The 27,983-nt window shown below is 40.0% G+C and overlaps 1 protein-coding gene across 8 annotated transcripts in view; it reads right to left on the reverse strand.

Annotated features, from left to right (window-relative positions):
• DOCK3 (dedicator of cytokinesis 3) overlaps positions 1-27,983 on the reverse strand; it is a 228,932-nt gene that overhangs the window by 20,120 nt on the left and 180,829 nt on the right. For 4 of the 8 annotated variants that reach the window (XM_048491130.1, XM_048491129.1, XM_048491131.1 and 1 more), the window contains 8 exons: positions 27,538-27,717; positions 25,404-25,487; positions 22,069-22,185; positions 18,844-18,965; positions 14,855-14,990; positions 12,590-12,671; positions 4,940-5,092; positions 482-600 (listed from right to left, as the gene is read on the reverse strand). In XM_048491130.1, coding sequence (XP_048347087.1) covers positions 482-600; positions 4,940-5,092; positions 12,590-12,671; positions 14,855-14,990; positions 18,844-18,965; positions 22,069-22,185; positions 25,404-25,487; positions 27,538-27,717 — 993 coding nt within the window. The remainder of the gene's footprint in view (positions 1-481; positions 601-4,939; positions 5,093-12,589; positions 12,672-14,854; positions 14,991-18,843; positions 18,966-22,068; positions 22,186-25,403; positions 25,488-27,537; positions 27,718-27,983) is intronic. The other 4 variants (XM_048491135.1, XM_048491134.1, XM_048491132.1 and 1 more) reach the window with 2 other exon arrangements.

A 27,983-nucleotide genomic window follows, 5' to 3' on the forward strand; every position in this document is an offset into this window, starting at 1 on the left:
GGTGAAGACTGCATCAGTCAAGCTTTACATTATGCTACTTGTTTCAACATCATTTAAAACCCTGACTTTCACATCTTTGCCATACTTATGCACCTGAAGCCCATTTTATTATGCACAGGTCTCCAGGTTAAACTATTCTAATTTATTCAAGCTTTTAGTTGATTTTTTAAAAATTGTAAATTGTATTTTTGCATATATGTTTTATTAATGGGATGCTACGTTTTTATTTGATTATTAATTTTGTTTTTGTGTATGTTGTCCTGAAAGTCATTTGGCTGACAGGCAGGAAAACAATTAATTAAATAGTGAATAAATTAAATCTTGAGAAAGATTAACTCCAAATTCCTCCCTTGCTTACACAAAAAATAGGAGTATTTTTAACTTCCAAAGGTACTTTGTAAACATACTTGTACAGAAAATGGAGTTGTGTCCTTATTTCATGTTATTGCTGGTATACTCTTAAAAAACTTGAAATCCTTACTTGTCCATTTTCCATGATAGCTGAAGGGTACAGGGCACTGCTGGGTCGGTCCCGGTGAGCTGGCAGTAACATCATCAGCTCCCGATTGTGGCGATATTTATCTGGTAGAGAGGGAGAGCCTGTAAACAAGTGAGAATAATCACGTATATATGACAAAACATTGTTGAGATTATGGCCTCCTTACCTAGCTTTACTGAGACTTTTAAACAAAAAATATGAAGCATTTGCAAAACTCCAACATAAGATGGTGATGAGCTCAATTAGCAGATAACAGTCCATAGGAATCACTGCAGTAGTGTTCATCGCATAGCAAAAATGTAACATATAAACACACTGTTGAGTTTATAGCATTCAGCACAGCAAGTCAATGAATGTATACCACAAATTCCTTCTTACAAAAATAAAAGTATGTCTGGAAGATTGGGCTGTGTGTTTACACATATGTTCTTAGTTAGGTCACCTTTGGTGTACATGCTTTATAAAAGTACACTTATATAATTGACTGCATACGCCCTGATCTGGCCAGCCTAATCTTGTCAGATCTTGGAAGCTAAGCAGGATCAGCCTAAGTTAGTAAATGGATAGAAGACTACCAAGAAATTCTAGGGTTGGTGTGCAGAAACAGGCAATGACAAACCATGCCTTAGTATCACTTGCTTCCAAAACCTTACTTGATTGCCATAGGTCTAATGGAATTTGATGGCAAAAGATATGACATGGTCGTAGCTTTTCAGATTTACTATTGTAAAATTAACAACCTGAACATTTCACTCACAAATGTGAAAGCATGATATTAGTCGGTATATCCCTGTATTACAAAGGGGCTTCAATTCTGAGTTCTATGGGTTATTTTTTCTCCATTTTGGGGCTTGCTGAGGCATTTCATGATTCATCTCTGCATTGTCTTTTGTTGAGGGAAGTTGTAACATTAAAGTACTCGATGACTGTACATCAGTTTAAAATCTGCCTTGGTCAAAGAGTAACGAAAATACCATAACTGATGCACTGTAGAACCTAATATACATTTTTAAACTGCTGGGCATTAATTTGTGATTTATTTGTGCCATAAATGCATTCTGCAGACAGGTGAAAACAGTATGCTGTGTCATCATGCCTGGTATTGAGGATGGCATGCTCCTCTTTTCAAGATTTTCACAATCACACACATAATATCTGAATATCACAACAATAAAGGTATTATATCTAGTCAATAAGACTTTCGCATCAACAGAAGAATGATATGCAGCTACAGACTGAGACTTAGCACAGAGTGAAACAGTATGGTCAGCAGGGCACTAAAACACCCTCCATTTGGTGTAGCTTCTCTTATGCTACTAAGCCCTAAGGAATGTATACGCCACTGCACAATTAAACATTTTTCCTAATTTCCAATAATGAATTTCACCACAAAACACAAACAATCTGAACATCCTATTATATACAATATTCTCTTAGTATTTTATGTTGTCTCATTTACTCACACATACTTGAAAGACAGTCCTATTTCTGCATGACAAAACATAAAACACTGATCTTTTAGGAGTTCCAACAATTGTGCTAAGGCACAAAACATGTTGCAGACATCTCTCCGTTAAAAAAAGTATTCCGGATATCATCCAAGGAATACTAATATGGCTAGGTGATCCATTAATATAAGGGGGGAAAAAACATTTCTACAAAATAGCTTCAGCATGACTGAAAGCCATCTTGGTTGTATTTGGTGACACTGCCACATTAAATCCTGCCTTCTGTGCTTTCATTCAACAACTATAAATAATCAGCAGAAGGCAGTATTTCCCCAAACTATTTTTAAGATTAAGAGACAGCACCTCTCTCTCTCTCTCTCTCTCTCTCTCTCTCTCTCTCTCTCTCTCACACACACACACACACACACACACACGTCTTTATTTTCTGGGTTTTGTAGAGAAATTAATAGGATCAGCCATGCTTTTAGATATATTCTCTTTAACAGAGGGGGAAAATCAGCCCATGCTTATATTTGGTGAACATGTGAATCCATTTTCAGTCAGGGCATTTAAAGGTCAAACTACCTGCTATTTCTGAGGTTTTTAAAATGCCTACAAATTTCACCAATGTATATAAATGCCGTAAAAATCTACTATTCAGTACCTGTACCTGTTCTATGTAGTGTTGGTTTCAGGTAACATATTTAAAGAGATATAACACCAAAAAGCCGAACTGCAACAACTTATTGGCATAGTAAAGAAGTGCTCAATCTCTAGAACAGTGAATAAATGTCACAAAATAATATAGAGACTAAATAGCGAGAGGTTTATGTATAACATTTATGTTCAGCATTCATCACTCTTGTGCAACCACATGCTATATAGTTTTAACCGTTGTAATAGATACTTTAGCTGGAAGAATATTAATATTTGAGTGACCTACCTCTGCAAACACAGTCCTATTGTAAAACCACTGCAGAAAAATAAAACTATTTGGAAAATCCTAAAAGATTCACTAGAACAAAAACTATTATTGGATATGGCTTGTGAAGTGACATCATTTGCACCAGGGACTTCTTTGTTTTTTTGCCTGGAATGTTAATTTATATATCGAGCTAAATTTTGATGAATTAAAAACATTATGTGTTACTAAAAAGCACGGTTTTGAGAAGCATGCTTCATGCAATCCCAGCATCCTACATATGTATTAATATGAATCTAGTACAGGGTGGAAGGTGAGACCATCGAGTATGAGCCATCAAGTCTCCGATTCAAATTTCAGACTCACCAGGAATTTACTGTGTGGCAAGCCAGTGTTTCTGACTGATAACCATTCAAGTATTCTCAGTCACACAATACAGGGATAACACCAGGGCTTACTTTACAGAGTTGTAAAGATCACCAGAGGCATGACCTAGTCATTCAGTGGAATGAGGTGATAATGAATGGTGAGGTAGTAGAACAAACGGCACCACTTCAAACTGAAGGTGAATACCATCTTCTTTGTTCTACTACCTTAATACTCAGACAATTGAAAGATAGCCCAGGATATAAAGTGCCATGCTGCACTCCCCCTCCCTGAATGTTCTGATTTATTTTTTGCAAGAAGTTTGCACAAGGGGGAAATTAGAGTTGTGGCTCTCCCTACCTAATGTGAAATGATACAACCAATTCTACCACTTCATTCTGCGGTACGTGTCTGTCAGACTTGAGATAACACATGGGAAATGTTTTAAGTGTTTAGAAAAAGTGCTGTACAAATATAATTATTTGTGTGGCTAATGCTGCAAAATCATTTTTGCTTGTTCAAAAACGAACTGATATTTTTTCACTCATTCAGCTTGAATTAAACGTTCAAAATACAAATTACAGTGATTAAATGCGACTCGTTGGGAAAGGGTAGGGTAAAAATTGAATTTATAAATGTAAGCTATGTAGAGCTGATTAAATACCTTTGACCTAGCAGAGCAAACAGAAGCCTGAATACAGCAGCAAGAATGACCCAATGCCTCTGACCTTCAAAATCCAGTAAGCATGCTCTAGTCTAGACGTAGCTTTACAAGACGTAGCTTTAAGTATATTGACTTGTGAAGTTTTTATATTGTAACTTTTTGAAGATTGTGACATATAGAGCCATCCTAAATTGGTCACTCAGACTTCTATTCAGATCTATTCAATGGGGTTTAAGCTCAGGGAAGTGTTTTTAGGATTGCAGTGGTAGACTACTGATATATGGGTTACTGCCTCTCTGACATAACACCACATTTTGTCCTTGATGAGAATTTATTCAAGGTTACAATATTGGGAAAGATGGAGGAATGCATGCTATTTTCAGATCTATAATATCTGTCAATGTCAAATCTGAATTACCCTTCATAAATTAATGCCTACAGTACAGCCCTAAATGTGTCTACTCATTCCCAAAATCTGATTTATGACACACGGCTATATAGAGTTAACACTACACAATGTATTTTTGTTTCAGTGAATATTAATTTCAAAAATTCCATGTTATTGTGATTATATTTTCTTTAGTATTGGAGTATTACTGCAAACTGTTTACAAAATAAGTTTTGCTCTGTTATTCATTGATACATTTGAACATCATATGTTAGAAATAAGAGATGTCAAATTTTAGCTGTTCTCAGCTATTTTAGCTGGCTCTTAATTCTCAAGGAAGGGCCAATAAGAATAATGAAGGTTACGCAGATGTGGCATGCTGCAAAGAGGAGAGGTATTTTCATGTTTATATTAGAATCAGATTTTAAATGTTGAAAGTAATCGTCCAGTAAATCAAGGTTTCATTGTAATATATAAAATCACTGTGTAATCTACCAAAGGAAATTAGGGATGATGAAATGCTTCAGTGTGGTGCACTTGCTGACTGATGGGTCTCAAGGCATTCCATCACATTTGGTGACTAACTTTTTTGGCAATCTCAACAGAAAAGCCAAGGACTGAATGGGGCATGGAGACTGATCTATCCTCTCACCTCTAGAGGTGGTCCCTCCAGGACAGAGATGAGGCACATTGGTGGGGGCAGCGTGGGGAAGCTTGCACTGCTGCCGCCCATGCTGAATCTGTTCTGTGGATAAATAGAGGGCTTCAGCCTCCGGGTTTGTCAATCCAGCACCTTTCATCAGCACTAAATTAAAAAGAATATAAATAAATATAAAAGGATTGAAGCATTATGGCAGAGCTAGGCATGTGAAATTTTGCACAGCACCCTGCTGTAGTGCCAATGCTGATCAATCTCTCATTTTTGTAAATATAAAATTCATCAAGAGTACATAAAATGAATAAATAAAAACAAACTCCATTCCCCCCCCCCAATACCATGAAGATTTTTTTCTGCTTTACAATTCCATTCCTGGTGGAGATGTCACCATACAATCATTTGTACGTTGTGAGGTATAGGAAAGATGTGGGATTTTCTTTTTAACTTGCCTCACATGAAATTTCAAATAGCTTTTCAGCTAATTTGAACAAAAGAGTCAAGAAGAAATAACAGTGTTCTGAAACTTATCAGAAACCACAAGAGTTGAAAGCATGTATATATGACAATGGGCATTCAAAGGCATTTAAAAATCATGAGTCTTTTGCCATTTCAAATGTTATATTCTGTAAGTAATCTAATTATTGTCAGTGGAAGACTCTGTTTTACATAGTGATGTAAAACTACTGTGAAGTTAACCAAATGGCAGCTCAGAGATATATGTCTTGGGACTGTGAGTACTGAATTTATGAAAAGTTGAGAGCAACTACATAGCAGTGCCCCTCTTCAACACAGCTGAGCATAAGGCAGTTCATTAAAATACACTTCTTAGTCTTGCAGTTATCACCTTTGTTCCATTTACTAGGCTTTATCATCATTCCTTCTTACAAACCGCTGACAATCAGTAGAATTATTTGTACTTAAACAGTACCACACACCCTTTACCTCTGCCCAACTGATAAATGGCAAACTGCTATAGGTAGTACGTCATAAAAGGCTGAGTTAATTATCCATAGCTTGATAAAGCAAAAGCAGAGGCAAATCTGGAAAGAAAGTTCTTTCACATTTACATAATCCTATTGCTATGCTGCAAAATGCTATGATGTAGTGAAGAGTGGAGAAAGGCCTGCAGAACCAGATTAACTAGACTTCATTTTGTAAGCTTGCCTTCAAAAGGGAAGAATATTGGACTGATTGAATTTCCACTTGATCTCATAATTCTAGTGAATTTCCTCTTGAAAACTGCTAGTATCTGAAGGGCTCACAAACTGTCCCTTGGCCTTTCTAGGTTGTTGTGAGAGTTGGCTCCTCTTGTCTCCAATATTCTGATGGCTTGGGATGAAAGAACAGGAAATCCTTGCCTTAACATGCTGTAGGTGAGGAACATTCTGGAAATTCTTCAAGGCCCAATCCAAAGGGGGGGGGGGAGAAATCCAGCTATTGAGTCATGCCAGCGGATTTGCCCTCCCTGCGGCACTTACCCTGGTGGAGGGACAAATCTGCCGGTGGATGGCTGCTGGCATAGCAGGGTTGTTCTGGAGGTATAGTTGGCATCCACCCAGCCTTTGCCTGCCAAAAGGCCTGTGCCTGGGGCTTGGACCTCCGCCACCCAGAGCCCAATGGAGGGCTTTTCAGCAGCAGGGATACTTTTGTTTTTTTACTCCACACACCATCAAGAAGCCCTTTGGAGGTGGTGAGGCACAGCTGCAGCAGTGCTGCATCCTGCAGCTGGGGAATCTGGATTGGGCTACCCATCTCATTACCAGAAAACTCCATCTTGCAGGGGATAATGTCTGTAGCCTCTTGTATTATGAGAAAAAGACACCTGGCAAGCTGTCTTGGGCAGATGGACAACATTTAAATATGCTTCTCCACAAGTAATCACCAGGTGATGTTACTTCCACCCACTTGATGGTGCTTCCTGCTGTTCTAGGAAAGATGGAATTACACTGCTGCCTAGATCTAACCTTGAGCCTCGGGGCTGTGTCATGAGGAAGGGAAGAAAGAAGACAATTCCTGTGTTTGGGGAAGCTTGGCATTATGTTTCCCTTACAGGCTAGTGAATTCTATTTTTAACTCTGAGTACCATCAGATTTATCCAGTTGACTCAACCTGGGTGAAGATACTCTTCCTGCACCTTCTTGAGCTCTTTCTGCCCCTTACGGCATTCATTTCCCTTTTTTCTTTCTCCAGTTCTGCAGATTCATACCATTCCTCCGGATCCCCTTTTTTTCTCCTTGTTTCTTAGACATGTATTCAGTTTGCCAGTTTTGTTTCTTTGCCACAGAACATATGTGGAGAAGCTGACTGCTCAGCAAGGGTGATGTGTCAGAATTAGGAGAAGAAGCTAATGTAATCATACCGTTGGAAGAGACCACAGGGGCCATCAAGTCCAACCCCCTGTCATGCAAGAATACATAATCAAAGTACTCCTGACTAGGCTTGGAGATTCGGGCGCACCGAATCCTGGATTTGGACTGAATCTGGATGTATTTGGGTGAAAATCGACCCGAATATGTCCTGCCTGAATATTCACGAATCCGAATGCAAAGCATTCAGGCTTTGGGGGGTATTTTTGGTGTTTTTTGCGTTTCAGCCTGCAGGGGCGCATTTTAAAGCTAGCAGCAACAAAATTTCAGGGTATCATCTGGGGACTGTCCTGCTGATGTCACCCAAGTTTGGAGAAGTTTGGTTCAGGGGGTCCAAAGTTATGGACCCCTAAAGGGGGTGCCCCATCCCTCATTGTTTCCAATGGGAGCTAGCAGGAGATGGGGGCTATCTGTGAAACTGCAAGGAACAGTCTTAGGAAACAGTCACAGTTATGTAATTAGTTTCCTCCTTTCTATGCCAGGGTACAATATTTGGTAGACATCAACAAACATTCTGTAGAAGCATCTGCACTTCCAACAGACAATGCTTTATGAAGATTGGGTCAGATACCTTAGTAGTTTACACTGATAATTCATCAGTGCTGTATGCAATAATATAAGCTATGCCACTGGTGCATCTAGCCTCATATCAGCTATTCTATTAGCAACTCACTAGGGTGATTTCCAGCCCTGCTGCCTGAAATCTTTTTTAAAGCAGAGAGTATTTATAGGATATTCTCTGCCACTAAGATATGTTGTAGCCTTGCTATCAGAAATCCCTTTGAGATGAATCTAGGACCTCCTGCCTGCAAAGCATGTTGTCTGAGCACAGATATCTTACACTGTTTTGCTACTGTTTTCATGACATCTTGTAGAACATGCTTACCAACTGTCAATATATTCATGTTTAGAGTTCCTGGCCTAAGTCTTGGTATCTAATCCTAGAAGCATTGTTACAGAAAAACAGTCTCTTTGACCTTTCAAACTTTTTGATATCACCAAGGTTCTATGGAAATGCTCTGTGAACCCAAGGAGCAAAGTGCTTCCTTGTCAAGATACAGAAATACCAAGAATGTCTTTACAACTACATGGTCAACTGAAAATGCAGAAAGACAGAATGATATCAGCATTTTTCAAATTAGAGCTTTAGAGCATGGGCATTGAAGAGAAGTGCCTTATGTCTCAAGGGGGAAAAGAAATAGAGGGACATGAGCCTGGAAGTGATAGAGTTCAAAAGCATACTAAAAAGCCCTCCTGCTAAAGAATACATTGGCTGAAGCAAAAAAATTAATCCTGTAGTGTCAAGTAAACATGTACAGAGAGGACTAAGCTACTGCTGTATGTAACTCTGCACTAGAAGCACAAGGTCTGACTGCCCTGGAAGTCACTGGCCCATGAGAGAGACAGAGAAAAAGAGAGAAAGAGAACAACCTTGCAGGGATGCTGCCAACAGCTAAACAGACCTCAACAATACATCCTCTAACGGGGGTGGGGGCAAATTGCTTCCTAGATGTGGCATGGCACTTACCCCAATGGAGGGGCAAAAATGCTGATGGGTGGATGCCATGGCCCTGAATGTGCTGCTGGGTGCTGCATCAGTGCTGTATCACAGCTGGCCCCATTGGCACAGTGGGGGTGGGCTGAAGGAGTTCCCAGGAGCTGAATGTAATTGGCTTCCAATCAGCCTGCAGAGCCAGGAATGCTCTATTCAGTTCTATGAAGGGCTTTCAGGCAGCTGAGCCCCCCCCCCCACTCTTCCTGGAAGTACCCCAATGCCGCCTGATAGCCTTCTGGAGGTGGTGCAGCAGTGGAGCCATCCCTGGTCATGGTGGCCTCTCTATTGGACTGAAAGTTGTCAGTTTCATTATATGTTCCCAAAAGGGAAATAGATCTTCTAAAAAGTTGGGTCCTTTTTGAGATAAATCTTAAGGACTCTTCTGTTTAAGAATACCAGGGCTCTTCTTAGTATGACTGGAAAAAGTTTTCAGTTACTGTATGTGAGAATGCAGTTGGAGTCTAATGATGTCTATAACCAGTCATGTCACAGTCACCAGGAGCCAATCAGAATGACACCTGAATGTTCCTGCTAAGAGTATCTGAGGAGTCCTTGTAGGATCAGACCAGTGGTCTATCTGGTCTAACATGCCATCTCACACAGTGATCAACCAGTTACTCTGGAGACCTAACAAAAGATCACAGAGGCCAAGAACTTTCCCTGATGCTGCCTTCTGGTTCTGGGTATTCAAAGTTTTACTGTTGCTGAATGTGGAGGTTCTCTAAAGTCACCATGGCTAGTAGCAAAGATAAATCTATTTTCCATGAATCTCTTTAATTCCCCCTCAAAGCTGTCTATGGTGGCCATCACTACATTCTGGTGGCAGTGGTGAATTCCACAATTTAATCACTTAATGGCAGTGAATTCCACAATTTAATCACTTGGTGGCAGTGAATTCCACAATTTAATCACTTGTAAAGAACTACTTCTGGCGAGAAGATGGTGGGCTAAATGGAGCCCTGATAACAGCTTACGGCTTATCTTTCTGTGAGGCACTTTTGGAGAAAGAAATGCTAGCTCAGAAGGATATTTATCTCCCTCTCACCTCTCTAGAGTACTGGACACTGTTTTTGACAGGTAGAGTTGAACAGACCTGGCCAGAAGTTGTGGACTTCTGATCTCAATAACACAGAGCTAATGCAATGTTAGCTTGGGTTGATACAATTTCGAGGGCCAGCCACCTCTCTTTTTCTTCTTTTAAATATGCCTGTCTTTTCTCTTATAATATAAACTTAGCCTCTGACAACTGCAGCTTGCAGCAAAAATATTTTCTGGCACTGTTTGCTGGGAGCTACACTGAGTTATATGGAGAGAGTGAGCTGAAATATTCATTCAAAATAACACACTTTGGAAGTAGGCCAGAAAGTTGGATTATTTATGCTTGTGTTTTATAATTATAATTTACTGCCACACTAAATGACTTCTGAGAAGATTTATCTAGCCCTGTCAGGTAAAAGAAATAAAAGAGAATAAGAACAGGGAAGAGCAAAGAAGAACAACCAACATTTTGGGGGAGGAGAAGGAATTGTCAGCAGTGAAAAGATGTATTTTCCAAATGCTCTGGTCTTCAAAGACTTAAGTTAATCTTATATAAGATTATTTGGGAACTGCTTCTATAGTGAAGATACTTTAAATATCTGAATGAATGCGTAGCAGGATTTAATATTTTAAATTGTGGGAAGACAAAAATGGATTGCAAACAGCCCTCTTCTAACTGGGAGAATGGGCATTAAAATGGCAAATGAGATTCCATGTGAACAAGTGTAAAGTGATTCATATTGAGGCAAAAAATCCTGACTTCACATACATACTGATGGATCGGAGTTGGTAACAGTTCAAGAAAGGTATGCTGAGGTCACAGTGGATAGCTTGATGAAAATGTTGACCCAGTCAGCAGTTGCTATGAAAAAGGCAAATTCCATGCTGGCCATAACTAGAATAGGAATAGAGAATAAAACTGCTGCAATACTGCCTTTATACAAATCTATGGTAAGACCACACTTGGAATATTGTGTTCTGGTCACTGCACTTGATAAACTATATTATAGACTTTGAAAAGGTGCTGAAATAAGGTTGTATATAGTCTGCAGATCAAGTTTAATTCCAGGAGCCCCCACCGTGAGGTTGGCAAACAGCAAACAAAATGACCAGGGGATTACAGCAGCAGCCCTGCTTAGGGCTGTTTAGCCTAGAAAAAAAAAGTAAGGAAAGACATGATAGAGGTTTATAACATGCATGCCATGCAGAAAGTGGATAGGGAGAAGGTTGTCTCCTTTTCCCATAATACCAGAACCCAGAGTCATCCACAGAACCTTAAGAGTGAGAGATTCAGAACAGTTAGTTAATTTGGGGAACACACTGCCACAGAATGTAATCATGGAAGCTAACTTGGAAGGCTTTAAAAGGGAAGTAGACAAATTCTTGGAGGATTGAGCTATCAATGGCTACTAATTACTCCTTCCAGTACAAGAGATGGTATGCCTCCTTAAATCAGTTGACGGGCAGCACAGGCAGGATGATATTATTGCAGCCTTCCGGTTTGTGGACTGCCATCACTAAGGCAACATTTTTAATTGTGAAAATATCATTCTTCCCTGAACTATTGTTAAAGCTGTGCAGAACGTGGTACATTAAGTCTCTCTGTTCTCTATTTGATGTCACTTGTGGATATGAAACGTGATTATCCACCTGTGCCATTTATAAACTAATTTTGGTATCGCTTTGGTATGTTCTTCTGCACTGAATTACTCCAGCACAGAACTGTTATATTTTTAAAAAAGCAACACTTATAAATAAAAATAATGTATAATATAAATTATGATATATAATTATTATGTTACTGAAATAATAATTTATAGTGATTATAATAATGTTTTGATTTTAACTTACTAGATTTTCAGCCTGGTTCTTTTGCAGCTTTGAAGAAACCGTGTCAGCTTCAGCTGTCTTCCAACTTTTTAATGTATTTGTTTTTTGAAGTCTGCTTCCATTCCTTTGTGTTCGAGTACATTTAGAAAGCCACTGCTTTCTGAATGTACTCTAATGTGACCTGGAATTGAGGTCATTAAAGCAATACAGCTATCCTTTGTCAAAGCAATGGCATCCATTTAGTGAGTCTAACTTCCTCATCTACTGCATCTGGAAGGGTTCTCACGCATTTGTGGGTCAATTCCACAGAGAGTAAACTGAAAGTATAACATATTTACTTCTTCATAAATTGGTACCCAAAATATAAGCAGCGAGAAAGTACTGATACCAGTTTTCAGTCCTGGAGGTCCCAACTAATTTTACAAAAATATTTCACAAATATTGCCAATATCGCACATGTTATGCTGGACAGCATGCTAGATGTTCCCTGAACAGCTTTGTTCTGATTCATTTTCATTTGAGAAAAGTTTGGCATTAATTTTTGCCCTCATGTCGTTATTTTTAGGCTGTTGATCTTGGAATCAAAACAAATTCACATCTGTATAGGCTGAAGGTTTGGTTAGTACACTGAAGAAAATTGGTTCAATTGGTTAAGGAAGTATGCATATCACAGAAATACACCAAAAGGATCAGCTATATGGAATCATTATAAAATACATCTTAGAAGAATTTGCTGTCATCATAATGAAACTACTGCATAAGTCAAGAGAGGAAATACAGTATAATTTAGAATACCGAAGAAGAAATATAACGGCTATTTCTTGAGCTTCACATAAGGAGCTACCTCCTTCTTACCTCGTGCACTAGAAGGAGCAGAGTTGATCATCTGTGATGGAGCAGAATGGGTAGAGCTCAGGCTTGAGGTGGAAGGACTGGCCTAGGAAGAAGATAGCAAAAAACTCAGTTCTTACAGTTCTTAGAAATTCTGATATATGGAACTAGGGATCACTAGATATGAATGATGTAAATTAGCAAAACAAATGACTGGGTACTTTTCACGTTTATCTGCTTCACATCAAATATCACTTGTACAAGTAATAGATTTTAACCTACACCTGCATGCTTCAGTTGTTGCTAACTAAAGATTTTTCCCTGTTCAAAAGACTGCAATCCCACCAAGTTTATGCTTAAAGTGACTGTATGTACAGTTTCACATTCAGGATACAGAATAGAAGCTCCAAGAACTTTAAGCCGAACAAAGGCTATGTCTTCTTACCACTCATCTTCATCATTCAAGCTAAGAATGTGCCAAGGGGCACAGAATGAAGGGTAGTCAAGCTGATTTATCATATATAACTGAAAGACGGTATCAGTGGCCAGGGTTATTGCCAGCAAAAATATACAGAGGAATATCCTACTTCATCAACAAAAGACTGGAAGTATTTGGATTCCCTAAGAACATAGGACATGATACAACTGAAAGATACCAGTGGAGTAGATTTTTCCTTGCCTCTCTCCCCATTTTTTCCTTGCCTTTCTCTCTTGTTTGAAGAGGAACAATTTGGCCAAATCCCTTTAATTTCACCCATTTATTCCTTTTTACTGCAGCCCTATGTAATTTGGACCATTTTGTTCACTGGGATCCTTTGAATTTCAGAGGCTTCTCAGGCTAAGCAGCCCGGTGATGGAAGAGGAAAGTAGCGTACAATACATCCCACCAACTCCTTAGGCAAGATTTTCTGCTGGATCTTATCTATGATCAACAGAGTACATCTGTGATGCAATTGTACACTCATTCCACCTAGGGATTAACTTGAGTCCTAGATGGCCCAGTCAGGCAAAGCAGGCACACCTAACTTGGGAGTCATAGATCCTTATCTCTCCCAAGGTTGGGCAGTGGAATCTGGGTCCAGTCTGCTGATGCTGGGTAGCTCCAGAGCGCCTTCATTTTCTATCACAGTGGTCATTAGGTTCTGTTCATCATTTGTGGAGTCTGTTCCCATGTCTGAATCTGGCACACAAGAGATCACACCAGAGGCAGCAGATCCAACTGATGATAAGCTGATACATAGATCTTAGGACAGTTGCAGGAACCTTATAAACCTGGTGAGGTCAGCATGTTGTGATCAGGATGCACTCCACAAAATCCCTGAGTTCCCAATGGCTTGGATAAGAAGAGGGATTGTACAGAATGCACAGAAAAGTCATCCTGACCATGTCTAAAGGAAGGCATCATCCATGAACTGTTGGTTCCACCTGTTCTGGAACAAAAGCATTGACAATTCCTGTTGTAACTCATATAAAGAGATTGATGTCTCGGCAGCCTCATTGCTGGAACAAATGCACAGGTACATGCCTTTGAGCAAATGATACCTGGATGTTGCCTTCCTTTGCAACACAATCAGTGATGGGAGTAATATTCAAATCGATGCATCTCTCACACAGGAAGCAGGCAATGTTCTTCAGTGTGTGATGCTGTCCCACCCTACTTTTAATGGAGTACATGGTGGTCATGTTATTGGTGGCTACCTATACTAGGTTGCCCTGCAGATTTAAGACAAAAGTACAAAGTAACTTGTATATCACCAGAAACTCCAGGTGGCTGATGTAGAATTTCTGTAACTTCTATATATAGTGCCATGTCCAAAAAGGCAGTTAACAGCAGCCAAACAATTTGGAGAGATCTGGAGAGATCTTGGCTCCCTGCTGCGCCCACCACCAACAGTTTTCTAGAGCCCACTGTATTGTTTTGCATAGGCTTCACTGTTAGTCTCATAATAAATAAACGAACAAATACATAAACAGCCATGTTGGTTTGCATTAGAACAGTTGGATTCAAGTCCAGTAGCACAGAGACCAAGATTTTTGGAGATTGAGCTTTCTAGAATATTCCACCATGATAGTACACTGTCTCTCAATCACTTGGCGGTACCCACATCAATAAACACCAACTATCCTTAAGTATCTTCAGTATTGGGAATGTTCATCATAACTGTTTAATTATTAATAAGCCTAAATATTATACATAATTTCTACAGTTGCTTACTTTAGATGCGTTAACTTTAAGTAACTATTATGTTAAATCTACATATTCCTTGCAATGGATTCCTGAAGTATTACCTGCATATGGTACATGTCCTCTGCAGTTTCTCCAATTGAACTGTCTGTTAGGATAACTAGATTTCCTGCTTCACTTGATGTATGAGAAGAAAGAGAAGAGGATGAGTGTCGGACTGTACCCAGCATGTTCAATGGGCTAGAAAAGAGATAGAAAAAGAGATCAAATCATTGTTTAATGTTTGTTTTGATCAGGAATTCAGTTTTAATGTAGAAAAAATGGCATCTCATTCACTGAAAACACTGTGCTTTTAAAAATCTTGAAATAATATATAGATGAAAGTCTCAACACACTGGTACATTTTCTGTACATGCCATATAACAACACAATATTAAATAAGAATGTTCAAGTTTAGCCCAGCTGGAGCTAAACATCATCATAAGAATAACAATGCCAGAATACATTAGACAAGACATCCTTATTTTTCAAGTTGCAAATCAAACAATAAAACCATAGTGACCTAAGTAATTATTGTATTGTATTGTGTTCACAGTAAACACTCATTTACATATAACAGTTCTTAATATATTTTTACTTTCAAATCAACTGAAAACATACTAGATCAGTGGAACGTCATTATCGACTCTCATGCTGCTACTCTGGATTTAAAGTATCAGCGTCTTACTATGAATTGCTGGATCACCTTTGGGTTTATTTTGAGCCTTGAACAAACAATCATTCTTCTGCAATTCCCCTTACTACCCCCCACCCCCCGGCTAGGCTGCAAGGTCTCATCTTCCCAACTCCATCTGATACTAGCAGGTGGTGCTCCTGAATTCCACTTCCTATCTACATGGTCTCTCCTTCTGGGACAAATGAGATGGCAGAAGATGATGATCAGGAGAAAGGGCAATAGCAACTGATATCCCACTGGTTGAAGGAGAGAGAGAGAACAGACAGATGAGAAAGAAAGAAGCTGCTGTTCATCAACCTTGCTGCAACTGGGCACACAAGGAGAGGAAACAAACAGAAAAAGAGGGAGATGGTAGAAAGGAAGAACAGAACTAGAGAACTACCATATCACTGAGGTTAGCAGGCAGGCAAATGAGAGAGGAGAGAAAGCAGACAGGCAAGCAGTCTTTCACCTGCTGAGGAAGAGTCAGCATGGCTTTTGCAGAGGCAAGTCCTGCCTTACAAACTTACTAGAGTTCTTTGGGGTGTGAACAGGTATGTGGATAAGGGGGAACCAGTGGACATTGTCTACTTGGATTTCCAAAAGGCTTTTGACAAAGATCCTCACCAGAGACTACTGAGAAAACTCAGCAATCAAGGAATAAGAGGGGAAGTCCTCCTATGGATTAAAAACTGGTTGAGAAACAGGAAGCAAAGAGTGGGTGTAAATGGGAAGTTCTCACAATGGAGAGATGTAGGGGGTGGTGTCCCCCAAGGATCCGTTTTGGGACCAGTGCTCTTTAATCTATTCATAAATGACCTGGAAGTAGGGGTGGGTAGCGTGGTGGCCAAGTTCGCGGATGATACCAAATTATGTAGGGTGGTGAGAACCACAAAGTATTGCGAAGAGCTCCAATCGGATCTTGATAAATTAGGTGAGTGGGCTAAGAAATGGCAAATGCAGTTCAATGTAGCAAAATGTAAAGTGATGCACATAGGGGCAAAAAATCCAAACTTCACATACACGCTACAGGGGTCAGTGCTATCAGTCACAGACCAGGAAAGGGATTTGGGTGTCTTAGTTGATAGTTCCATGGGAATGTCAACTCAATGCATGCCAGCTGTGAAAAAGGCAAACTCTATGCTGGGGATAATTAGGAAAGGAATTGGTAATAAAACTGCAAAGATTGTCATGCCCTTATATAAAGCAGTGGTGCGACCGCACTTGGAGTACTGTGTTCAGTCCTGGTTGCCACATCTCAAAATGGATATTGAAGTGATAGAAAAAGTGCAGAGAAGGGCAACGAGGATGATTGAAGGATTGGAGCACCTTCCTTATGAGGAAGGGCTGCAGCGTTTGGGACTCTTTAGTTTGGAGAGGAGACGTCTGAGGGGGGATATGATTGAAGTCTATAAAATTATGCATGGGGTAGAAAATGTTGACAGAGAGAAATTTTTCTCTCTTTCTCACAATACTAGAACCAGGGGGCATTCATTGAAAATGCTGGGGGGAAGAATTACGACTAATAAAAGGAAACATTTCTTCATGCAATGTGTGATTGGTGTTGGAATATGTTGCCGCATATTTCCATGATAATAGTGTTACTGTGGTTGCCAACGGGCCCACAGAAAAATGACCTGTCCATTTAATATATGTGTGGAAATGGGCAGTTGAAGCTTTTCATGACATGGAGGTCAATAACGTCACCTGGTAAACAACATCCTAGTAAGATTCTATTAAAGGGGTATGGCCTTTTTCTCCAGGCCTCTTGGTAATCATAAGAACATAAGAACATAAGAACAAGCCAGCTGGATCAGACCAAAGTCCATCTAGTCCAGCTCTCTGCTACTCGCAGTGACCCACCAGGTGCCTTTGGGAGCTCACATGTAGGATGTGAACGCAATGGCCTTCTGCGGCTGTTGCTCCCGATCACCTGGTCTGTTAAGGCATTTGCAATCTCAGATCAAAGAGGATCAAGATTGGTAGCCATAAATCGACTTCTCCTCCATAAATCTGTCCAAGCCCCTTTTAAAGCTATCCAGGTTAGTGGCCATCACCACCTCCTGTGGCAGCATATTCCAAACACCAATCACACGTTGCGTGAAGAAGTGTTTCCTTTTATTAGTCCTAATTCTTCCCCCCAGCATTTTCAATGAATGCCCCCTGGTTCTAGTATTGTGAGAAAGAGAGAAAAATTTCTCTCTGTCAACATTTTCTACCCCATGCATAATTTTATAGACTTCAATCATATCCCCCCTTAGCCGCCTCCTCTCCAAACTAAAGAGTCCCAAACGCTGCAGCCTCTCCTCATAGGGAAGGTGCTCCAGTCCCTCAATCATCCTTGTTGCCCTTCTCTGCACTTTTTCTATCTCCTCAATATCCTTTTTGAGATGCGGCGACCAGAACTGGACACAGTACTCCAAGTGCGGTCGCACCACTGCTTTATATAAGGGCATGACAATCTTTGCAGTTTTATTATCAATTCCTTTCCTAATGATCCCCAGCATAGAGTTTGCCTTTTTCACAGCTGCCATGCATTGAGTTGACATTCCCATGGAACTATCAACTAAGACGCCTAAATCCCTTTCCTGGTCTGTGACTGATAGCACTGACCCCTGTAGCGTGTATCCTCACCAAAATCCTCACTATTTCCCACAGAGGTAATATATGCGAAACAGTTTTTAACAATGATCAGCAGTTTCAACTAGGGACTGTTTCTCCAACCACCAAATTAATACATATATACAAATAGACATATTAATAACAGTAACAACAAGGAAGTGCAAATGCAGACTTCAGGTTGATCAATGAAGTATCAAGAAGATTGCAATTTTTGGAATTTAATGTACATTTTTATTGGTTTGGACCTCATGCTACCACAAATGGAGCAAGTATGCAGAAGTGATTCCTCCCTGCCCCCTCCCCACAATCTCCAATGAAGTCCCAAACTGCTCCTGGAGATATGGGAACTTTGGAAATGACACAAGATTTGGCATGGGGGAGGGCAGGAGCCAGAAGGAAAATTTGGTAGAAAACCTGTCCCCATCTCTTGAATAGTTCTTCCAATCCTTGCTCAAGAGGCAGATGCATAAGTTTCTATTGGTCTTAATTGCTCCATTCATTATAGCAGATAATCTAACACAGTGTCCTCAATAATTCAGCAAAGCCAGCCATTAAATAACTACCCTTATACAAAGAATCCTTTCTCCTCAAAATATTCCAATTAATGAAAAAGACTGGACTTCATTAAAACTTCTAAAGTCTCTCTTTGCATTTGTACTCAGCAATTATGAAGCTGTTAATTCATTCTGGATTTTATTGTAGAAAAACCTGCTACATAAAGATCTTCCTTCTATAGAAATTATTAAAAGCAAATACCTATGACGATGCACCAGTTTGATGGTCTCTGGACTCATAGGACTATGTGATACAAGCATATTGCCACGTGGTGTGCTGGTGCCTGAGCAGATTGGACTCAGTTTATCCAAAGCAGGCAGTTCCTGTCAATGGGTAGAGGAAAAAAAAGGTTGTGTTTCTTGTAAAAGAAAACCTGGACACTGCTACTGTTTATGCAGCTTAACATTCCACATGAATTAATTTGTAAATCTGCTATTAAAAAGAGTATCTTCTCTCTATGGTGGCAGATTTATGATTTCTCTGTGTTTTGCAACTTTTTAGAGATTGAAACTAGTAAGGTTTCACCTTGTGCTAGCATCAGTGGCTCCACATGTGCAACTGACATGAGATATATCAAAGTTAAAATGTATAGGAACAGAATAGAAATGTTTTTCTTTCTGTGTGGGGCATTACTAGTGCAGAGTTCATTAGCCAGATATTAAAGGACAAAATGTTGCAGAGGAGCTCCACTCTTCCATTTTCTTTTTATAAACTGTCAGAAAGTTATAAATGTTTTCCAGTTCAATTAATTCTCTGGCAGTTCAGTCTCATTCGGAGTTAATCCAATCCAAACCCACTGAAATGAATGGGCTTCGATTGGAATAACTCTGAAAAAGTTCCACTGCAAAAGTCTTAAGAGAATTTTACTGTATTGTGCCGGCATTGCAAATACATTATAATCGTTAACTAGAAACCATCAAAGTTCCCCCAGATTTCGTGCATATGGTTTCCTGAAACGGAATATACTAAATACTTGTAGCAAGCCTTGATTTCTATATTATTTGTCTCTCCTCTTTCTCACTGTGTTTTACTCTCAGTAAATATTCACATTATTTACATTACATTTCATACACCAATATGTCCCACAATCACCTCCTTCGGTTTCTTTCTAGAATATATGTTATGCACAAAGGAACAAAATAAATATGTTGTCCTTTTTAGTGAGCACTGTTTTTTTTAAAAATCTTTTTCAGATTTAAGTTTAATAGACCTACTTTTTTTGGAAAGTCCAAAAAAAGCCGAATCCCCATATCAATATGGGATTTCCTTTAATCTTTAAAGGGAATGGCTCTATGGAGAATCTTTCTAGCAACTTTAGATCAGACAATTGGAGTCAAGTAGCTTTAGACCAGGAAATCAAGCTGAGACAAGCCACCATTCTTGCAATAGTAGGAACATTTTAAAACAATATTTCACTCTTCGGGGAGTCTTTGCAAGGCAAAGGTTGAGCCAACAAATTTTCAGGGTCTCCTGATGAGAGCCCCCAAGTTTGGCTAACTTTGGGTCAGGGGGTCCAATGTTATAGGCACCTAGTTTTCCTCCACTTGGAGACCAATAAAATTGGACCCCCTGACCCAATCTTCACCAAATGTGGTGGTTCTTGTTAAGAAAGGCACCAGCAGCTGTGCTGAAAATTTGATGCCTCTGCCTTGAAAAACAGCCCCTTCCCAACAGTCCTGACAAGATTTGCCATAGGTTAACATGGAGCTGTTCCCCCGCAATACAATGCACTCAATCACACCTTTGCATAGCAAGTTCCATCCAAACACTTACTGATTGGTTCCCCACCCTGGGACACGAACAATATATACCCCACTAAACATTCCCTTCTCTCTGGACATAGTGTGTAACAGACTTCTCTCTGTGATACACCTCTGAAAATGCCAGCCACAGATGCAGGCGAAACGTTAGGAACAAGATCCGCCAGATCACGGCCACACAGCCTGGAAAACCCACCACAACCAGTTGAATCCAACCATGAAAGCCTTTGATAATATATTGTCGAAGGCTTTCACGGCCGGAATCACTTGGGTGCTGTGTGGTTTTTGGGCTGTTGAAATCCATAAGCACATGGACAATTTTAACAGGAAGGAAGAAACTATGAAAATGAACAGAACTTGGCTGCCAGTGTTGAAAAATACTAGGGTCAAGACTGTGTCAAACCAGCTCCACACAAACACAGGATGACCATAGACAAAAGAAACAAAGGCCAGGATACTTCTATTCAGATGCTCCCACCAGTGACCTTGCTATCTACAGGGTTACTCCCAGGCTATAGTCTTGATTGTTACTCATACTTCTATTCAGATGCCCTCAACTATTGACCTGGTTGCCGCCTTTGTTACTCACAGACAAGGTTTCCCCACCCACCCTGGACACTCCAACAGATATATACTCCACTTGCTTTCCCAACATCAGATCCTCTGAAGATGTCAGCCACAGACGCAGGTGAAACGTCAGGAGAGAATGCTGCTAGAACACGGCCATACAGCCCGGAAACCACACAGCACCCTTTGACAATACATTAAAGGAAACAGTTCCTATGTTAGTTAATGGGACTAGTTTTGCAGGGCTCTGGGGATGCTATTTTTATGGTAGAAGCATCAAATTTGCAGTGCAGCTACTGGTGGCTCTCATTAAATCCCCTGAGTTTGGTGAAGATTGGGTCAGGAGATCCAATTTCATGGGCCCCCAAATTTCCCTCCATTGTTTCGAATGGAGGATGCACTTGGTCCTTCTCTCTGAGGGCCCGTAAAATTGGACTTCCTGACCCAATCTTCACCAAGCTTAGCAGTTTTTGTAAGGAGAGTCTCCTGCAGTGAGAAGAACTGTACAAATAGTATTCAAATTAGCATAAAATTATCATCATCTGTGGAAGGGTCACTTTGGCCCCTTCCGCACATGCAGAATAATCCACTTTCACACTTGTTTGCAAGTGGATTTTGTGATTCCACACAGTAAAATCCAGCTTCAAAGTGCATTGAAAGTGGACTGAAAGTGCATTCTTCTGCATGTGCGGAAGGGACTTTTGTGACCCTTGCAATTTTGTGACCAAATTGCAAATTTGGTGGCTCTACCTCCAAAAACTGCCTGCCCCTGAGCCCTACAAATATAATGGAGCTGGAAAAGCCTAATTTTTAATGGATTTCTCAGCTTTGCCTTCTTGGCTCCATTAAAATGGTGCCTCTTTTTTCAGCTGGAAAAAAATGCTGAAAAAAAGCTGGAACACCTTTGGGGGGGCTTTTTTTTTTGCAGTTTAGCATATCTGAATATACATCCCTAGTACTTTTCCCCAAAATTTTCTTACTGATTTCTAATAGAGGAGCACTGTTAATATTCAGCTTTTTCCACATCTACTATTTTATGACATAGTACAATATTTCAAAATATCACTACTTTTAAAAAACATCATGATTATCAACTTACATGATACAAACTGGATCGCATCATTTGGAACTGGTCAATCAATTTCTTATGCAGTGGACGCATCTCTGGATGTACAAACTTCTCATGCACTGCAAGACCTACTCCTAGGATATGCACCTATTAAAATAGCATCAGAAAGGCTTCATAATTATAAATTGTACATTTCTCATTCATTGAAGAATGGTTTCCAAATATTTGTCAGATTCCTGATGATTCCTAAATATGGATTCCAGATTGCATCAACAAGAAACAGGGAATAGGACACAAACAGGTGACATGGGAGCAAATAATCATAGCAACCTCTTTTTATGGATCAGACCATGGTTTTGTCTACAAGCCTCTCTCAGTCTGAGATTGCTTTCCATGTAACCCACATTGCTGATGAGAACGCAGAGGCATTTGCAGTGGCAACAGAACATCCACATTGAAGTTTTCTCTGCATGTTCCTTACCTCAGAGTTCCAAGAATGTCACACAGCCATTAGTTGCTGAGTTATAAGGAGAAACATTCAGCCAGTATTTTTCCACTTATAAGTCTGAACCCAAAATTTCCCCTAGCCAGCTGCCTCACCTGAGCTACTTAACACACAGTTAAACTGGAGGAAAAGGGAGGCAACTGCCTTCCTGGTGACAAGGAACTTGCCTGGTTCTCTTGCTTGAGAAGAGAAGGAATCACTTTTCTGACCCATACACTATGTTGCTAAGACTTAGGACAGCTCTGGGGCTATCAGTAAGGGTCACAAAAGTCCCTTCCGCACATGCAGAAGAATGCACTTTCAGTCCACTTTCAATGCACTTTGAAGCTGGATTTTACTGTGTGGAATCACAAAATCCACTTGCAAACAAGTGTGAAAGTGGATTATTCTGCATGTGCGGAAGGGGCCAAAGTGACCCTTCCACAGATGATGATAATTTTATGCTAATTTGAATACTATTTGTACAGTTCTTCTCACTGCATCTCAAAAAGGACATCACAGAGCTGGAAAAAGTACAGGAGAGGGTAACCAAGATGATTAATAGATTGAAGCACCTTTTCTATGAGTAAAGGTTAAAGAATATGTGATTTTTTAGTTTAGAAGAGACAATCAAGGTGGGGGGAGGGTAAAATAGAGTGGGTAGAAAAAGTGGATGGAGAGCACTTTTTCTCCCTGTCCCATAATACTAGCACTCAGAGCACCCAAATTGATGGGCAATTGCTTTAAGACAGGCAAAAAGAAATATTTCTCTACTCAATGAGTAATTCAGTTGTGAAATTCACTGGCAGAAGTAGTGGTGGTCATGAGCACAGATGGCTTTAAAATGCATTCAGATGGATTAATGGAAGATAGGTCTATCATGGGCTACTAGCAATAAGGTAACCTCCATATATAGAGGTAGCATATGGAAAGGCAGCATACCTCTGAGTATTGGTGTAGGAGGCAGCATCAGGATTGGATCTGATCACTGGATTTAAGAGGAAAAAATCCAAATGGTGTTTGGCATCAAGCTATGCTTGTTTCATTTAAGGAACACATTCCACAGCAGGTCCTTTAGAGACCTATCCTTCTTCTACATGGACTAACTATATTACATAAAGAAATATTTCCTAAACCTATTGTTTAAGAAAGGAAGACTATAACTGATAACGGTTATTCAACAATTACCCATGGGAAGAGGAGTCATTATGGTTGGTGACTCATTACTGCTGATTCTCCAGTTCATGTATGTAGAATATGACTGACAGGTTGCTAAGACATATTGAGGCCACTGCTGAGAATTGTTGAGGTCATTTTTCTTCACTGCTCATCAATGTGGGGACGAATGACAGCTATGAACAAGGAACAAATGACTCTAGGATGGAAGGTGAAAGATTCTGGGGTATTTTTGTCAATTCTTCCTATAAACTGCACAGGACTACAATGAAAAGTTCAGATAAATAACTGGCTATGTAGATGGAGTTGTCAAGAGAGGTTTGTGTTTTTTGATCATGGCCTACGTTTCTCTAACAAAGGACTACTTGCAAGAGATGGGTTGCATCTTGAGAGAATTTTGAAAAAAAGTTAGCCAGAAGCAGATCAAGAGGTAGATCAGATCTAGCAAACTACATCAAGAGGGCTTTCAACTGGATCCTGTTGAAGTACTACACATTGAGAACTTGGGTATTATAAGAACAAGTGTCTGAGGAGCAAGTTTTTTAAAAAAATGATTTTTATTAATTATTTTATCAACTATAAAACAGCTAAAATAATATACTACAAAATAAAATAGTTAACCAGTAACTCTGCATTCTAAACTACATAAACAACAAAGGAAACACATTACATATAACTACTTGACTTCCCACCCAAAACACATTGCTATATTTATCCTTAATGTTATATCATTATTTCCATTAATATCTAGACCAGGGCTGAGGGGTAGGTGGTTGCTGGTGCGTCTGCCTCCTCTACCTGGGTAAGTGCTTCAGCGAGGGCAAATGCTCCAGGGCAAGACTGCACTGCTCCCATAAGTTCTTTTGGCCCCACCAGATGGAGCTGTAAGAGAATTACTCCAGTCTAAGCCCATTCATGACTGGAACTGAGGAAGTAACAATTTCTATTGAGCACTAGCCAGACCTCACTTGGAGTACTGTGGGCAGTTCTGGACACCATACTTGAGGGCCAGGTACCTCTATGGCCCAAGATGTGGTATGGAGAGGTACAGCTGAGGGAAGAATCAGTGGTGGGATTCAACTAATTTAATAACAGGTTCCGGTGGTGGGATTCAAATAATTTAACAACTGGTTGTTTACAAGCAGCATTTTAACAACTGGTTCTGCCGAAGTGGTGCGAACCGGCTGAATCCCACCACTGGGAATAATCCGTTGAAAGCAGCATCTTCTGCCCATATTGGAGCAGGGGTGCGATTTGACCTATTAATTTCAAACAAGGTTGCCTTACATTTTTTTAACCTTCTGCTTCAGTTAATACAAAAAATCAAAAAAGCTATTTCAATGTTAAACCTTTAAGGAAAGCAAAGGTTTTATAACAGTGCAAAATGATGATTAATGGAATTAGGCTTTCTAGACATTTAACTGATTATTCTATCTTTTCAAACGCTGCTGAAGGAAAAATCAGTGAATGCATACTTCCATAATCTATATGGAAATCTATTTATTGCAGAATAATTGCTAGACTAAATTAGGTTAGTGTAAGATTAGTAGTAGAAAAATGTCAGAAAATATAAGGTAAACATTTCTATCTAAAAAATTGTACAAGGCTCTGACCAGTTACTTTACTCTCACCTACTGATTACACCTCTAAGGATATTAAATTTAACAATAGTAGGTTTTGTTGATCTTCAAAAGCACAAGAATACCTGTTCATGCATGAGCTCTTTTAGTTGTGTGATTTTTTCTGCATCTCCAGGGTGAGTGGTGATATAATCTCTATCAAAAAAGGCCTGGGGAAATAAAAAAACAATTTTTGACTAAGAACTGAATGTTTCTTATTGATCATAAAGAAGGCAGAAACAACTTTAGCACTCCTGTTTTCTAAGCTGGAAATATTATCTAGGAATTTTATAACATACAATCATATACAGTACTCAACTATAGCCCAAATGTTGACTATGGGACTTGAATTTATGTTTTTTACCATATTATGTTCATCCTACCCCTCTGTTTCTCTTCATCTACTTTTTGCCCAATCCCATTTTCTCCTCTCTTTTTCTTCTTGTATTGAAAAAAGCCTTAAACAGAAAACAACAATTATGGTGGTGGTACTAGTTAATACGATCCTCCTTATAGTCACGGTTAAGTTGCAGATTCAATCCCTGGAGCTGAAGATCAATGGTATAGCCAGTTTCTCTTTACTTAAAGGAATTACTGCTGAAAACTCCAGGATACTCATTTCCAAGTCCAAGGCAGCATAAATTTGATAATTATTAACACACTTTTGACTATATCTTCAATTATTTTAAATTTCTCTTATTTGTATACCCTAAGAAGCTGTAGAAAATAAGCAATGTGGAAAATGAGCAACTTACATTTACTAGTATAAAAGGAGGAGAGTTTGAATTTATGTCCCCCTTTCTCTCCTGTAGGGAGACTCAAAAGGGCTTACAAACTGCTTTCCCTTATTCTACCCACAACAGACACTTTGTGAGGTAGGTGGAGTTGATAGAGCTCTGAAGAACTGTGACTAGCCCAAAGTCACCCAGCAAAAACATAAGAGCGGGGAAACAATTTGGTTCACCAGATAAGACTCTGCTTCTCATGTGGAGGGGTGGAAAATCAAACCTGGCTCTCCAGATTAGAGTCCACCCGCTCTTAACCACTACACCACACTGGGAGGGAATGCACATTTTGGCATTTTCTATTGAGGCACACATGACCTAAATGGGGCCAGCATTATAATTTTATATATGTTCTTTTAAAAATGTATATCTAATTCCTGATTCACAAATTAGTGGAGTGAATACACCCTTGGGACTATATGAGTGTGCTGAATATTAATAAGGCTAAAGATAATTCCCCAGTCCCCTGAAAGGGTTTTATTGCCTGCATTTATATTAGTATGGGACATAAATTGCACTATGTTATCAAAATGGGCTTTCTAAAGATAGTAGTACATTTCTGTTCTACAACCAGTTCCTAAGGTCAGCTTTTTCTCTGAAATCTGTGCAATTCACTAATTAATACACATTTTAGTTAATTGGAACAATCTTAATATTTGTGGATCCCTATTATAAACATCTCTCACAATCCCTTATGTGAGGGGCACCTCCCTTGCTGCCCTTTGGGAGCCTCCTCCTCCTGCATCGGTAGAAAAATTCGACCCCTCACCGTTCCCAGATGGAAGGTTCCCCAGCACTTCTAGGAACTTGTCCACCCTCTCCTTTCTTCCTTGAACTTGCCTACTGGATTTCTTTTAGGAGAGTTGTGCCATCCCCCCACACCCCACCGCCTGGCCTAAACAGGCTCCCTAGGGCACTCCCTGGCCCTCCTAGGAGTTGCATTGACTGGCCTCAGTGCTACCCTGGTCCTTGCCCCGCCTCCCCCCAATCACTTCCCCACCTGCCCCCATGCCAATGAAGGATGCTGCGGCTGTGGCTGTCTGGTTCAGTTTCTACTGGAGGGGTGAAGCAACCTCTTGGAGAGACATTTCCACCATGGCTGGTTCAGTGTCACTGTGGGCCTTCCCCTCCTGCCCCCGTGCAACTCAGTGGCAACTCAGGGGCTTTTGCCAGTCTCGCTGCTTGCTTGTAAGCCCAGAGGGTGCTTGCTCTCACTGGTTCCAGCTATCCCTGCTACCACTATTCATACTGCCTCCGTCTGCCTTCTGTCTTATCTGAGATAAGTGTACTGGGCGGGGGAATGGGAGGGTAGAAGCAGTCCTGAGCAGTGATCATCTCAGGACATCTTACATTTATTCAATATTAAAAATTAAATCTAGCAGGAAGACTGGTATCATTAAAGAGTTGCTACAAATCATAAATAACCTCTGTTTACCTCTTGATATCGTGCTATGCCGCCATTCACAGCTGCATCAATAACTCCGTTCAGGCACATACTGAGTAGGTTGATGTTACCATGCATCTGTTTGTGTTGGTACTGGCTTATCAGTGTCCTTAATTCCTGGTTTTTGTTCTCCACTACTTGAATGGCATTTTCCAAAGGGCTTACCTCAACCTGAAAGATAAGAGAAGATACTAAAATACCAACCTGGGCAGACATATGGCAATGGCAATAAGACAAACAGCCCTCCCCTCCCATGCTATTTTTTCTGTTGAAAACAACATGGGGTGGAAGGGAAAGAAGACTGAAGCCTCTCCTGCTGCTATGTCATGCTTCAGAACTAACTAACCCTTACTGTAGTATCATGTTTCTCTTAAGTTTTGTTCCTTGAGAAATTACAGTATTCACTTGAAAGGAAGATGACGTTGAATGTAAACTGA

Source organism: Sphaerodactylus townsendi, linkage group LG03, assembly GCF_021028975.2.
Source record: "Sphaerodactylus townsendi isolate TG3544 linkage group LG03, MPM_Stown_v2.3, whole genome shotgun sequence".
NCBI lineage: Eukaryota > Metazoa > Chordata > Lepidosauria > Squamata > Sphaerodactylidae > Sphaerodactylus > Sphaerodactylus townsendi.